At 44.0% G+C, this 14,145-nt stretch overlaps 1 protein-coding gene across 1 annotated transcript in view; it reads right to left on the bottom strand.

The window, feature by feature from the left end:
- LOC138515663 (butyrophilin subfamily 2 member A2-like) overlaps nucleotides 1-14,145 on the bottom strand; it is a 149,935-nt gene that overhangs the window by 123,582 nt on the left and 12,208 nt on the right. Inside the window, exon 2 of the mRNA XM_069630346.1 lies at nucleotides 445-540. Coding sequence (XP_069486447.1) covers nucleotides 445-540 — 96 coding nt within the window. The remainder of the gene's footprint in view (nucleotides 1-444; nucleotides 541-14,145) is intronic.

Below are 14,145 nucleotides of genomic sequence, written 5' to 3'. Positions count from 1 at the left end.
TAGTGATGTACCCTGCAATATTAGTCTCTGGGACACTCGTAGTGGTGATCCCTGCACATCTTCATGATTTGGACTTGATGGGCCTTCAGACTCTAGTCCACACATCACCACAGTAGGAGTTACACATGATGGCCTGTGGGACTCTAGTACACTAATATAAGATGGATACCTGCACTGCTGCAGGGTTAGATCTGCTAGTAAATGTGGCACTATGACACTTGTGTATTGTTGATCCCAGACCTGCAGCATTAGCTGAAGATGCTGGACTGGAAGACAAGCCTTAAAGGTCGGTATAGTACTTGGCAGGGACCATAGGATGTCTAACGGAAAGAGTGTTTTGGAAGGACTCAGAGACGAGTCATGAGGGGATGTAAAGTGGCTTAAGAAGGGAGCTACATGAGAGGATGTTATATAGGTGGCAAGTGGCCTGAGAGCGTTGCTTACCCACTCGGAAGAGCACGATGTTGATGAAGATATTGATCGCGGTCATTACTCCCAGGATCACTGCTCGCCTCTTTACACCCAGCTTCCTCTGGAGCCCTGTAGGGAGATCACAGGTTCACTGTTACATTCAGCAGTTCCAGGCTGCATATAAGTGCCTATTGTACTGTTTCCATATTCTTCTGAGAGCTCTAGAAGCACAACCTTTGCCCGCTCACCTCTATGTATTACAAAATGGATAATAAGAAGCCACAGCTCGTGTAACGGTTGGAAATTAATTAATATGTGTTATTCAAATGTCTCCTTTTCATTTGCATGTATACTTTCTATAACTTTTTACTTAAAATTAAGGAGTTTCTGCAGTTCATTCAGGTAATATTCCTCTATACCGTACTGGGCCCAAACCCCCACAATAATAAAACAAATGTTATTATATATTATTAATTATTCATTATTATTATTATCATTATTATTATTTCAATAATAATAATAATGCTTAATAACAGAATCACATTTGCTATTTTTTTATTAGTGCTTTTGGTTATCAACAAACCTTTACCCCTTCCATTTAATAAAAGAAGCATACAAAAACATACGAAAACAATTACATAAATAACATGAGCACATAAAAGTAAAAATACATATTTCAGAGTGAAAAAAAGAAAACCAGCGCAACCACACAAAAAAGAACTTAAAAAAAATAAAATAATCCCTATTGTTAAAAGCTGTTCCTCTTTCTTTCTCTTTCCATTGACATTCAATACTTTACAATGAACAGAGCAGTCTAAGAATAGATGTAAATGTACAAATAGATCATCATGTAATTAATAACCAATGGTTTAGTGAAAACCTTACATATTTTAAGGTTCTGAGCCCGGAGAACTGAAAAAAAATGATTTAGGAACAGAGCTGAACCTGATCTTGTTAAAGGTAAGCTTGCATTAAAAGCTTATAAGAGTGAGATTATACTGGCTAAATCTTCCTGTCTTCAGAAGCAGACACATCTGGCAGATAACAGCCAAAACCCCTTTTTAGGACAATTAGTAATTTTTCTAATACTACTTATCTAAATATTAGTTACCGAATTCGGAAAAATGGCAAATGATTTTAACGCGCTTTTTTCAGTAGAATTGACAAGATTAGATCTAATATGGATTCTAATACAGTGACCGGTCACTATTGACCGGGTGAGGGATGAAGCGGTGACTGAAGAAAATATAGAGAAACTTATCATCAATCTTAAACCACCTAATTATCCCTATGACCCTATTCCGGCCTATCTGGTCAAACAACATGCGCAAGCTCTTAGCAACCCCATACAGACGTTGGTTAATGCCTCACTGACTCGGGGCTGTGTATGACTGGAACTAAAGAAGTCATTCCTTACTCCACTGCTAAAGAAGCCCACATTGGACCATATCATTATTTTAAACCATCGTCCAATTGCTGGTCTTCTTTGTATTTTAAATTGAAAACCTTCTGATTCATTCAATTATTTGCATGTAAAACGGGGATTTGCGTGCCATCCTACCTGCAAATCCCCATTCGTTAAAGAGGGATTTGCAGGCAGAATGGCATGCAAATCCCCGTTTTACATGCAAATAATTCTATGAATCAGGGCTGTCTCTGATACAGAGAGAGTCACAAGTATGACCTAATCATGACTGCAATCGGAGCCACTAATGGTTTCTTCCAGTGTCCTAATCCGGTTCCAGGGATGTGGAAATATGTACATTCAATGGCAATCTGATCCCGGAGCACACGCATTAGGGATCATCCCAGATCAATGCAAACACAAAGCATCAGAGGAATAACATGTAACAATGTAACAATAGAACTATAGTAAAGATAAAGTAAAGTTAAAGCCAAGGAGTGCAATAAAGTGTCTATATCCAATGGTGTCCCTTCAACCATGCACGCTCCAACTATCAACATTTTTACCATATGTAAAGGAGGCGGAGAGGAACTCGGGTGAACACCCCTGCATGTGTGTATTACAGAGAGTACTGAACTGCACACATCTTTCAACAAAGTGCATGACCAAAACATACGTTGCACGGAGTCTCCATGACTGCAACCCCTTCAATAATCAGGAGTCTGGGCTAATGCCATCGAGAACATTTTAGAAGGGGTCTAATCGGTGCGTTGCATTTATGTGTTTTTTAGGTTACAGGAAACAGAAATACCCACATCCTCACACCATGAATCTGCAGACACAGCGTTCCTTCGCATATTCTGTGGAGTAAGCAGGGTAGGAAAATGTAGCAATCTCCATAGATGTGGTTGTTCTGGCACCACATCATTTAACATGTCTATAAGGATCTTTCATGCGTGTCATCTGTTATCAGTTGCTCAACATTCAGTAGAAGAGCCATGCGAGTAAGCCAGTCAACGTAAGCCAAATTCAAGCAGCGGTCTGTAGCCTCACTAACAGTGTTAGGGATATATAGGGTCATTACAGTTTTGCTGGTCTGCAAGAAATGGTGATAAATTGCCAGTAATTTCGGCACTAGCAATTTTCTCAGACTGGCAAACCACAAGTTTGCCTGTCGGGGTTCTGATTTATCTCCAGCAGAGGGCTGGAGGTAAATCAGACCCTTACCCGCAAACAAATGCCGGAATTCCAGCAATCAAGTCTTGTGGGTATGTACTGCCCTTTTTTTGGCCTGTAATATTCCAGTAATTCTAGGGATATCAGGCGGTGGAAATAGTAGGGGCTGTTTCCCGGTAGCACACTCGAATTACCAGCGGAATACCAGCAAATCTGTATAAAGAGCTGAGCAAGTTTTTTTATGCCACTCTCACTCTGGAAAACTGTTCTAAATGTTTTGTCCACTAGTACCACTGCTACCTAAACAGTTAACCAAGGAGGAATGGGCATTTTATGAATAGGCAATTTCTTAAGCACCACATTACAGCTTTTAAGTCTAATCCCTGTAACGGGATGCAATCACTCCAGCTGGGCCAGTCTCTATGGGGAAAGGCAAGAATAAAATGTGGTTGGAAAGGGTAAAACATAGAGTGGTCCATCTCCTTCCAACTGTGTTTAGCCCTCTATTGGCCCAATGAAGTGGCACTGCTCAGAGGGATAGCTCAGGAGCAACGTCTCGGGAGGATAGCTCCGGGGTAACGTGCTTGCCTGGGAAGCAAGAAGACACGTAGCAACACAGGTTCGATGCCCGGTTCCACGCTTAGAAACCTCTGGGTATTAAGCGCGTTATGAATAACATATCATATCAGAAGTACGATTTCCAGGTGGCAGTGCCAGTCCCCCATCATTTATACCAGCCTGTAAAACTTTCATGTTGAGTCATACATTCTAATGTCTCCAAATAAGTCTCCTGACATGTCCCTCTAATTCTGAAATCATTTTCATGCACAGGGATGTGGGGATCGGCTGTGTCAAGTATTTGAGCTCATTTATGCATCCATTTAGCGAAAGTGACATTATATTCCAGTTCTTTAAATTGGCCTTAATATTACAGACAACTTTGGAATAATTCATTAAAGATGTTTGTTTATAAATTAGCACCAATATAAATGCCTAAGTATAACACTGTAGGTTATTGGGTGCTGTCCTCCACCCAGCCCACCCGATCCCACCCGATCCCACTGGACGTCTATGCGAACTGGCAGGACTTCCCGCTACCAGTCCAAAATTCCTAAAAGAGATCAATAATGGTTGGCAAAGTTCTAGAGGATTGACTGATATAAAGAAGAATTCCGTCTGCATACAGAGAGATGTTCTGCCCGTGTCTCCCTATTAGGATCCCTGTAAGTCCCAGAGTATTGACTGATATAAAGAAGAATTCTCTCCTCATGCAGAGAGATGTTCTGCCCGTGTCTCCCTATTAGGATCCCTGTAAGTCCTAGAGTATTGACTGATATAAAGAAGAATTCCGTCTGCATACAGAGAGATGTTCTGCCCGTGTCTCCCTATTAGGATCCCTGTAAGTCCTAGAGTATTGACTGATATAAAGAAGAAATTTGTCTGCATACAGAGAGATGTTTTGCCCGTGTTTCCCCATTAAAATCCCTGTAAGTCCTAGAGTATTGACTGATATAAAGAAGAATTCTGTCTGCATACAGAGAGATGTTTTGCCCGTGTCTCCCTATTAGGATCCCTGTAAGTCCTAGAGTATTGACTGATATAAAGAAGAATTCTCTCCTCATGCAGAGAGATGTTCTGCCCGTGTCTCCCTATTAGGATCCCTGTAAGTCCTAGAGTATTGACTGATATAAAGAAGAATTCCGTCTGCATACAGAGAGATGTTCTGCCCGTGTCTCCCTATTAGGATCCCTGTAAGTCCTAGAGTATTGACTGATATAAAGAAGAAATTTGTCTGCATACAGAGAGATGTTTTGCCCGTGTTTCCCCATTAAAATCCCTGTAAGTCCTAGAGTATTGACTGATATAAAGAAGAATTCTGTCTGCATACAGAGAGATGTTCTGCCCGTGTCTCCCTATTAGGATCCCTGTAAGTCCTAGAGTATTGACTGATATAAAGAAGAATTCCGTCCTCATACAGAGAGATGTTCTGCCCGTGTCTCCCTATTTGAATCCCTGTAAGTCCTAGAGTATTGACTGATATAAAGAAGAATTTTGTCTGCATACAGAGAGATGTTTTGCCCGTGTTTCCCTATTAAAATCCCTGTAAGTCCTAGAGTATTGACTGATATAAAGAAGAATTCTGTCTGCATACAGAGAGATGTTCTGCCCGTGTCTCCCTATTAGGATCCCTGTAAGTCCTAGAGTATTGACTGATATAAAGAAGAATTCCGTCCTCATACAGAGAGATGTTCTGCCCGTGTCTCCCTATTAGAATCCCTGTAAATCCTAGAGTATTGACTGATATAAAGAAGAATTTTGTCTGCATACAGAGAGATGTTTTGCCCGTGTTTCCCTATTAAAATCCCTGTAAGTCCTAGAGTATTGACTGATATAAAGAAGAATTCTGTCTGCATACAGAGAGATGTGTTGACCATGTCTCCCTATTAGGGTCCCTGTAATGTGTAGAGTATTGACTGATATAAAGAAGAATTCTCTCCTCATGCAGAGAGATGTCCTTCCTGTGTCTCCCTATTAGGATCCCTGTAAGTTGTTTTTCATTGAATATCTCACTTGTCATGGGTTCTAAAGCCAATGCACACAAGAGTAGATACACCGTATGAAGAGATATGGGGGCCAGAACAGAGCCATATATAACTGTTAATGCTTTAGGATGCTGGGAGAGCAACTTAATCATAAAAAAAGAAATATCTGTCTAGATTAATTTGCCACGACAGCAAAAATGTAATCCTATCTCACATTGTCGAAGGCCTTCTGGGCATTGAGGCATATTATTGCGTCTTCTGGTCAGCCGGTCTAGTTGGCATGTTCAGCAAAATTCTCACTTTATGAGCCGAGTGTCTGCACACCAAAAGCCCTCTATGATCATGGAGGCCCATTTAGGGTAAGAGTAGTTCCAGATGCAAAGCCAAGCACGTAGCCAAAGTTTTTGCAACCATACTGAGTGATATTGACCTATTAGAACTGCAGCATCTGGGCTGCCTCTCAGTTTTATGGAAGACCACAATGTTGGCTTCATACATAGAAGCTGACAAGTGTCTGACATCCTTCGCCTTCCCTTAGCAAGGGACGAGATTCATATGACGATTGTCAGATTAGGACATAGGTTTAATAAGCGACTGTATGTCTTCATTAGTAATCTGGGGGATGTCAATATCATGTAGAAAGGAAGGTAAGAGTTTTGGGCCATTTGGTGGAAATGCAGCATGAATATCAGGGTAGTTTTCCATGAAACAGTAATTTATATCTTGCTCTTTCACGACTCGTACGTCATCCTAATTTCGTATCGATTCTAAAAGTCTAGCTCATTGTTCACACTTTAAGGAAAATGCCATCAATCTATGAAGTCTTTCTCCATCATTGAGAATGGATTGTGCACGCTTCGTTCTATCTGTGTGCAGCTTATCTTTTGAGATAAGGTCTGAAGCAAAGTGTGACCTCAAGAGAGTATTTGTGCTCCCAGAGGTGTCTTCATTTCAGAAAGCAATGGTCCCTTCATGTACCAAGAATTTATTTTATGGGACCACAGGGAGAGGCATTGACCAATAAAATGTCTTGAATGCATCCCAACATCTAAGGAAATGAACCCACCCGCAATGTTCCCAGCCTAGACGGCTTGCTAGAAGGCTGTGAAGTATGTCAGTGTACAAAGGTGTTGCCAGATTACGCCGCCAGGGCAAGACTATTTGCTGTCTGATTAGATCTTAACTTTCAGCGGAACAGTGGCGAGACCTACCTGTTATGATGTGCTTGTCTGAGTCTGCTGTAGCGGGTCATGTGCTCAGTGATGTCATGCAAGTGTCAAGTGGAACGTTGATGTATCAGTGTGAGAATGCTGTGTTGAGTGTTCTGTAGGAGTTCAGTTGGTCCCTCCCTCCCTGGGTGATGGGTGCCGGTGATCTGTCTTATACCTGATGTCTTAGTCATGTAACTTGAAACTTAAGAACTGGAAGTAAACTTATTAAGAAGCAATCTAAAGCAAGTGTGGACTATATCTTTATATTACACTACCGTGGTCCTGGGGAGAATTTTACAGTCAGGTATCAAGTGCAAGATGTGCATGGTGTAAGCCACAAATCTCATCATGCATAGCCTCAAGTGTTTCTAGGTGCAGCAAGGCAAAGAAGGGGAGACAAAGGGAGGATAAAACAAACAATCTAACTAGGCTTTGTGTCATTTAGATCGTGCAAATGCAAGGTGGAAGCGAGAAGAGAAGTGCCAGGGGGAAGGAGATGGGAAGTGCAATAGACAAAGCTCAAGTTAGTGCCACCGGGGTGGCCAACTCTGAGTAAGTGCAAGAGGCAGGGGATGGTAGGGCTGCATATACAGTCCCTTAGTGCGCAGTAAGCCTGGAGGCAGTGCAAGGGGATACTGGTCTAGTTGGAGCCTGGTGCCCATTAAGGTTTAGAGGGTGGCCGGGTAAACAGTTAGCGCTGCAGACAAGTACATCAGCAGAGCAGAGAGAGAGAGAGAGAAAACAGAAGTGAAAAAGAAGGGCTTCGTTGCTTCCGGAACCTTAGGTGGTCCTGCTCAAGTTTGAGAAAGGCATGGAGGCTGTTCCAGAAGGAGACACCTGCCGAGGAGAGTGATCTAACCCTCACTCTCTGCCTGAAGAAGCGTCTGATCCTCAGAGAGTTTGAGGTGGAGTTGCAAAGGGCTCAGGAAGGAAAGTGCTTAGGAAGAGAGTTGGATTTAATGGGGTTCCCGGCTCCAGATAGCCTTGTGGACAATGCAGAGAGTCTTGAACTTGATCCCTGCACCCACAGGAAGCCAGTGGAGAGATGGCAGGGCTGGAGAGATATGTTCCCTCAGCTTGAGGCCAAGTCAAGACTTGCAGTCCTGTTCTGGATTAGTTGCAGAGGGCAAAGAGTAGAGGCAGAGAGATTCAGAAAGAGGCTGTTGCATTAGTCCAGCCTAGAGAGAACCAGGGATCTGGAGATGGTGAGCTTCTGGGGGAAGGTAAGAAAAGGAAGAATATCTCTGAGGAGGTGCAATTGGTAGTGGCACATTTTAGAGAAGTCCATGATGTGAGGAGAGAAGGAGAGAGTGGATGTCTCGCAAGAAGGCACAGGGAGAGAGCCGAAGGAGGCAGGCCAGAATGAAAGAGGGAAGGTGGGAGAAGAGGTACAAATGAGAAGGATCTCAATTTTAATGGCATTAAGGCAGAGATCGTTGGAGGCGCACCATTCATGAATCGCGGATAGACAGTCAGGAACGAGTGAGAGAGGAGAGGAGGCTGAGGGGACAGTGAAGGAGAGCTTAGCATCATATGCATAACACTGAAAGTTAGAAGAGAAGGTAGAGATGAGGTGGGTCAGAAGTACTAAGTAACCGTTTAAAAGCCAGGGTGAGAGGTTAGAGCCCTGGGGAACACCACATGTGGAGAGAGAGGTGGTGAAGAGAAAGGATGCAAGTTGGACCTCGGAGGGTCGGTCCAGGAGAAAGGAGGTCAACCAGGCTAGGGCCTGATCTGTGATGCCCAGGTTGTCTCAGAGACGATTGATCAGGATGGCGTGGTTGACCGCATCGAAGGCAGAGGAAAGATCAAGAGGATGAGAAGGCTAGAGTCAAGATTAGAGAGCAGGTCTTCACAGGTGTTGGATAGAGCAGTTTCCATGCTTCTGCCTGCTCTGAAGCCAGACTGATGCTCATGGAGGTGGCCAGAGAGGGGCCGTAAGAGGTAGAGGGAGAGGAAGAGGAAAGAGAGGACAGGTTTTCCTGAGCGTTAGTGGTGAAGTGAGAAGCCACTTCCGTGCAGCGTGCCTGGGAGGGAACAGGCCCTCATTAAGTACATCTTTCTACATCTTGACCTTGTTTAATGCATGCATGTGTGAGGGGCCTACAGGTGTCCATACAATGTGCTTGATATGAAAAAATTAAAATCAACCCCATATGTGTTAATTTTGTCACATGGGTGGCACATGTTTCGCGAGAGAAAAAAACATGGTTTTGTTGGACTGTATATGTTAATGAGTTTTATTGTTTGTTGAAATAATGTTCCCCGGACTGCCAGATATCTACACTCAGCGGAACAAGATGTCAGTGATAGGGATAGTGGGTGTTTGTTGATGATTAGGATGGAGACCCTTCACCTCCGAAGGTATGTGGAATGAAAGCTTTCATGTTCCCTAGACAACGAATCCAATTCCTGGGCCTCCAAATGTTTTCCTGTACAGATGCAACATTGGTATAGTTCTCTCAGCGATATTTCCGCTATCTATGTCTTTGAATAGGATTACCCAGTCCTTGTGTATTCAGAGTTTTGTTTTATTTAATTTTTATTGTTTAAAGCACAGATCTAGCTCCAGAACAGCGCAGTGCTGTGCAGAGTGTGGTAAACCAGCAATGGGGCTGCAATCTTTTAACAGTAGCACAGTAATGGGAGGTCTGTGCATCCATTCGAATTAGTCTTGGGTCAGGTGTTGGTAAAACAGCCATGTTTTAAGAGATTTGCAAAATTATAGAATTGTGGGGGCATGCCGAGCTGACACCGGAATCGAGTTTCAGAGGGTGGGTGCATTACAAGAGAAGGATTGTTTGTGGGTCTTCTCTTTGCAGACAAACTGTGATTCATCCTGCATGGTTGGTTTGCTGTGTGAGAAGCGTGTACCTCCAGATATGTGGGGCTTAGCTGCTAGGTGCACTGGTATGCTACTCGTGGCTGCTTTGAAGATAATACATGCAGTCTTGAACAGTATCCTGACTTGAAGTGGAAGCCAATGTAGTTTGCGTAGGATGGGGTAATTCAGTCAAATTTCCATGCTCCAGTAATAAGATGTGCTGCAGCGAGGTGGACTGCTTTTAGGAGAGGCTAGTGAGCAGCTGGGAGTCCTGTCAAGAGCACATTTCCCCCATCAGTGTTTGAGACCACAAGGGCCTGCACTACGGTCCATAAACCCTGCGGCGGAATGAAGGGCTTGATTTTCTGAAGGGTAGAGATTCTGAGCCAGGCCATTTGTGCTTTCTTGGCTGCATGTTTCTGGAAGGACAGGCTGCTGTCAATGGTAAGGATTTTACTGAGTCTGAGAGTTGTGGATCAAATCCTTCTAGGCGCATATCATTGAGCCATTGTTGGACAAGTTATTTTTTACCAGGCGGACGGATGAGCACAAAATCAGACTTGGATGGGTTTAGTTTGAGGTAAGAAGTCGACATCCAAGACTGGATGGTGGCTATGTAATCGCTGAGACGAATGATGTCCTGCACGCTATTTACTCTGATGTACAATTGTCTATGTACTGGGGATCTTTGAGAAGAGTGCCCAAAGGCGCCATGTATACGTTAAAAAGGATTGGTGAGATGAGGGAGCCTTGAGGGACTCTGCAGGAGACGTGGATTCCGTTAGAACACAACAAGTCCCTTTCAACAGCCTGGTGTCTTCCTTAGAGTTAGAAGCTAAACCAATTCGAGTTAGGAGGTAAACCAATTCAGGATAGTGCCAGAAAACAACATCCTGTCAGCAAGGAGGGAGAGAAGGATGCAGTGGTCGACGGCGTTGAATGCAGCTGAGAGGTCAAGGAGGACGAGGGGACATGAGTCCCCCTTATCTATGATCTGGGGGGCATCATCCTTCACCTGGATGGTTACTGTCTCAATGCTACACTTGGGGCAAAACCCTGAGTGAAGGTGCAGTTGTTTGATTCTGGCTAGCAAGTGTGTAGCAACTACTTTTTCCAAGATTTTGACAAAAAACAGGAGGTTGATAATGGGCCGCTAGTTGGCCAGGTCATCTGGATATAGGGTTGATTTCTTCAAAACAGGCCGTATCAGACTACTTTTCAGGGTGCCCGGGAATTATCCTTCTGCGAGGGAGGCATTGATGATGCTGAGGAGCGCATTGAGCACAATGCCAGTCAATTGTTTCATGGTGGAGGCTGGAATTATATCGTCAGAGTAAGAAGTAGGTTTGAAGGAGGCAATTATTTTAGGAGATCTGGGGTTAAAGCAGAGGAGAGAAATCAGGCCAGAGGGGCAGTGTGCATGCCGGGGTGCAGGGATGCTGAAGTTGTGAGAGGTTGATTTGATGGTGTAGAGGAGGTCTTTACCCCCTCCTCTTATGTTAGACTGTCAAATATGGTAATTAGGGCAAATATTTCACTCTCCTGTCCAATTTTGTAGAACATAGGATTCTTGTCTGTATAGATAAGTTAGGGTGCTCTAATTCAAGGTAAAAGTAGAAAGGGCAAAGTCTGAAATAATCAGGGGAGAGAAGACCGAAAGTTATTTTCGGAAAAATAACTTTTGGACTTTTCTCCCTCGAACATTACAACTTCGATCTTTTCACCCAAATCCCTACCATGCAGCAGTGTACAGATGACTCAAAATATCTACTACCAGTCATTACATTAGATCTTACGATTATGCTCCTTACTAGCATACAACAGTGTACAGATCACTCAACACATCTACTACTACTAACAACAGTAGACCATATGATTATGCTCCATACTAACATACAGCAGTGTACAGATAACTCAAAGCATCTGCTATTAGTAACTACATTATACCATACGATTATGCTCAATACCAGTACCGAAATTGCCATTTCCTATGAAATCTCTACATTATATAAATCATGAAGTCCCATTCTCCCAACTCTCAAAATCCTGAGTGGAGAGGTGGCAGTCACTGCAGTCACTACTACGTTTTATTTTGGTCTGTTTGCTGTGTCTCTGTGTCATCCCTCACAAAACCCCTTCTACACCATGAAGCAGCATGGAGAGGCGGCAAAGAGGCAGTCACTGCAGTCCGTGCAGGACTGGGTTAGATGGGTGGCCTCACTTCACTTGTGGAATTTACAAAAGAGTCCTCAGGGACCAGGTGAGAGTGCTAACAGTGGCAGACCGCCGGAAGTTTGTTGTGTTGTGTTTTGAGAAAGGAGGAGTCTTCACAGGGTCTAATCTGCCTCTGACTGTCGAGCAAGTACCAACGCTAAACCTAAACAAGGAAGTATTGCAAGCCTTAGTGCCTTTAAACCCACTCTCACCTCCCCTGTCTCTCCCTTCCAGTCCCCGTTACGCCCGTTTCCCTCCCCCTCCACTTCTTTCTTCTGCACTATGGTTCGTCACCAGGACAGGTTGAAGCCCGTGAACCAACCTAGATCGGGACTGAGGAATGGAACAATAAAAATTGATAAACGCATCTGCAGTCTGACGGGTTCTTCAAAAATGGTGCACCCATTACTAATATCAGGAAAGTCACAAATGAGTTAGCCCAGTTATCTAGATCTATATTGGCGCCCCAGTTAACCGTTACTCACAGGCTTTTTTGAAAAGGCCAGGAGGAGAAGAATATTGCTGCCTTACTCCTTTTTGCCGAACGCTCAGCCTGCGCGGTACCTTGCAACATAAACTATAAGTGAGTATGAGAAGAGAAAACCGACTAGGCTAGCAAATTGAAATTGCCCAGCAAATATCAAGAGGGCGTTGAGCGAAGGATTCGATAATGAAATATTGATGCTATTTCTTTGATAGATAACAATGGCTCGTGGCTCAAAATGTGTAGAACTTTTAAGCGCAATTCATTAGGCATCAATTTGCTGCTGAATGAAACCCCTACAATAACTACTCTGTCTAACAGTCCTAATTTGATGGACTTGGCTAATAAGACTGAATTAGACAACACAGGCAGCATTGAGGAGGCTACCTAGAGTTTCCTGCATAAGAACGCTATGGAGATTGATACCTAAACTATCCTACAGAAAATGGCCTTCATTTTAATTAAAATGGAAGACCGGCATAATATTTGTTATGATATGGCTGAGGACCAATTGCAGCTGAAAACCATCACCAATAGAATCCTGACATCATATTAGACTCATTCCCAGAGGCTACATCAATTGCACAAGAGGCACCATCGTGGGCCGTGATATTGAGCAGGACTAGTGATTCTAGGGTGCCACAGGTAGAAAGTGCGCTTGGTCCTGTTGCATTACAGGCCGACTCAGCGTTGCAATTTTCCCGAGCTGGCCACAACCCTGACTCTTTAGCAATGTTTGCTGAGAATGATGATGATGCACTAGATGTTTGGAGGACCCTAGTGGTGATGGCTATCAGCCATGTGATCCTGACCATTACTTAGTGGAGAATGGGGCCACATCTCTTCGCGAGCCAAGGGTCCTTGCGTATGGCCAAAGGAGCATGGTGGTATGTGAGAGGAAAAGTGTCACAGCTACCAGCGCATTTCTGACCTTGCCACAACTTGGACGAGCCCCTTACTACTACCCTCAACATGGCCCCGTCTTACTCCCTCTGCTTGAAATGAATGGTCGGCCTTGGGCTCCATGGTAAAACTTGAAGAACTTTACCCCACCGCCGGCTGTCCTTTTATGAACCGCATAGCTCGCTTGTGTCTCTGTTCGTCTATTCCAAATCTGTCATCCATTGGCAGTAGAGACACGCTCCAAATCGAATTAGCAGCGTGGTACAGAGTGCCTAATTGGGCACTGATACATTTTTCTTAACTAACAATTTGTTGTGACCTCTCCCGCCCGTTGAGTAAAAGCTGTTTTAGCTTTGAGCCATCAGGCTTCGACCAGTAAGTCAGTAAACAAAGCTGTGTTAACCCACCTCTATGATGATCGGGGACGTATGGGACCCTGAAGGTGTGTTGGGATGGAAATTAGCCTATCCCACCCCATTAGGCGATTTCAGGTGAGGCGAATCACATATGAAATCGTTTAGTGTACAAGGGGGAGAGGACCGTGCTATGAAACTCTGCGTGGATATAATATAGCGCAAATGATAGATGCATAACCCTTGTCTGCACATAGAAAGAAACGGCATTTTGCAATCATGACAGATGCAGAATCTCACAGGGCTGCGCTGTACAACTCTCAGCTCCATGAAAGGATTTGACTAGGCACAGATCATTAAGACAGGATAGGTTTATATAACCTGTTCTCACGGAAGCGGCCTCTTGTCCCTCCATTGTTGAAATTACTTAGTATCACTGGGAGTAATGCGCCCTGCAAGGCCGTGAGACAACACCAGGCTCCGCGCAGTGCCCATTCATCACAGCCAAGCTGCCAGCAGGCCTCTAACCCCCGCCAAGCCTACCCAGCACCATGGCCCACACGACTGACCTTATCCCCACCGCCCTGCATTCTAAGATAGTGAACGACCCTAGCCCAAATC

This window comes from Ambystoma mexicanum, chromosome 6q (assembly GCF_040938575.1).
Source record: "Ambystoma mexicanum isolate Mex_15411 chromosome 6q, UKY_AmexF1_1, whole genome shotgun sequence".
NCBI lineage: Eukaryota > Metazoa > Chordata > Amphibia > Caudata > Ambystomatidae > Ambystoma > Ambystoma mexicanum.
Note: the sequence above shows the minus strand (reverse complement) of the source record. Positions and strands in the feature narration are given on the sequence as shown.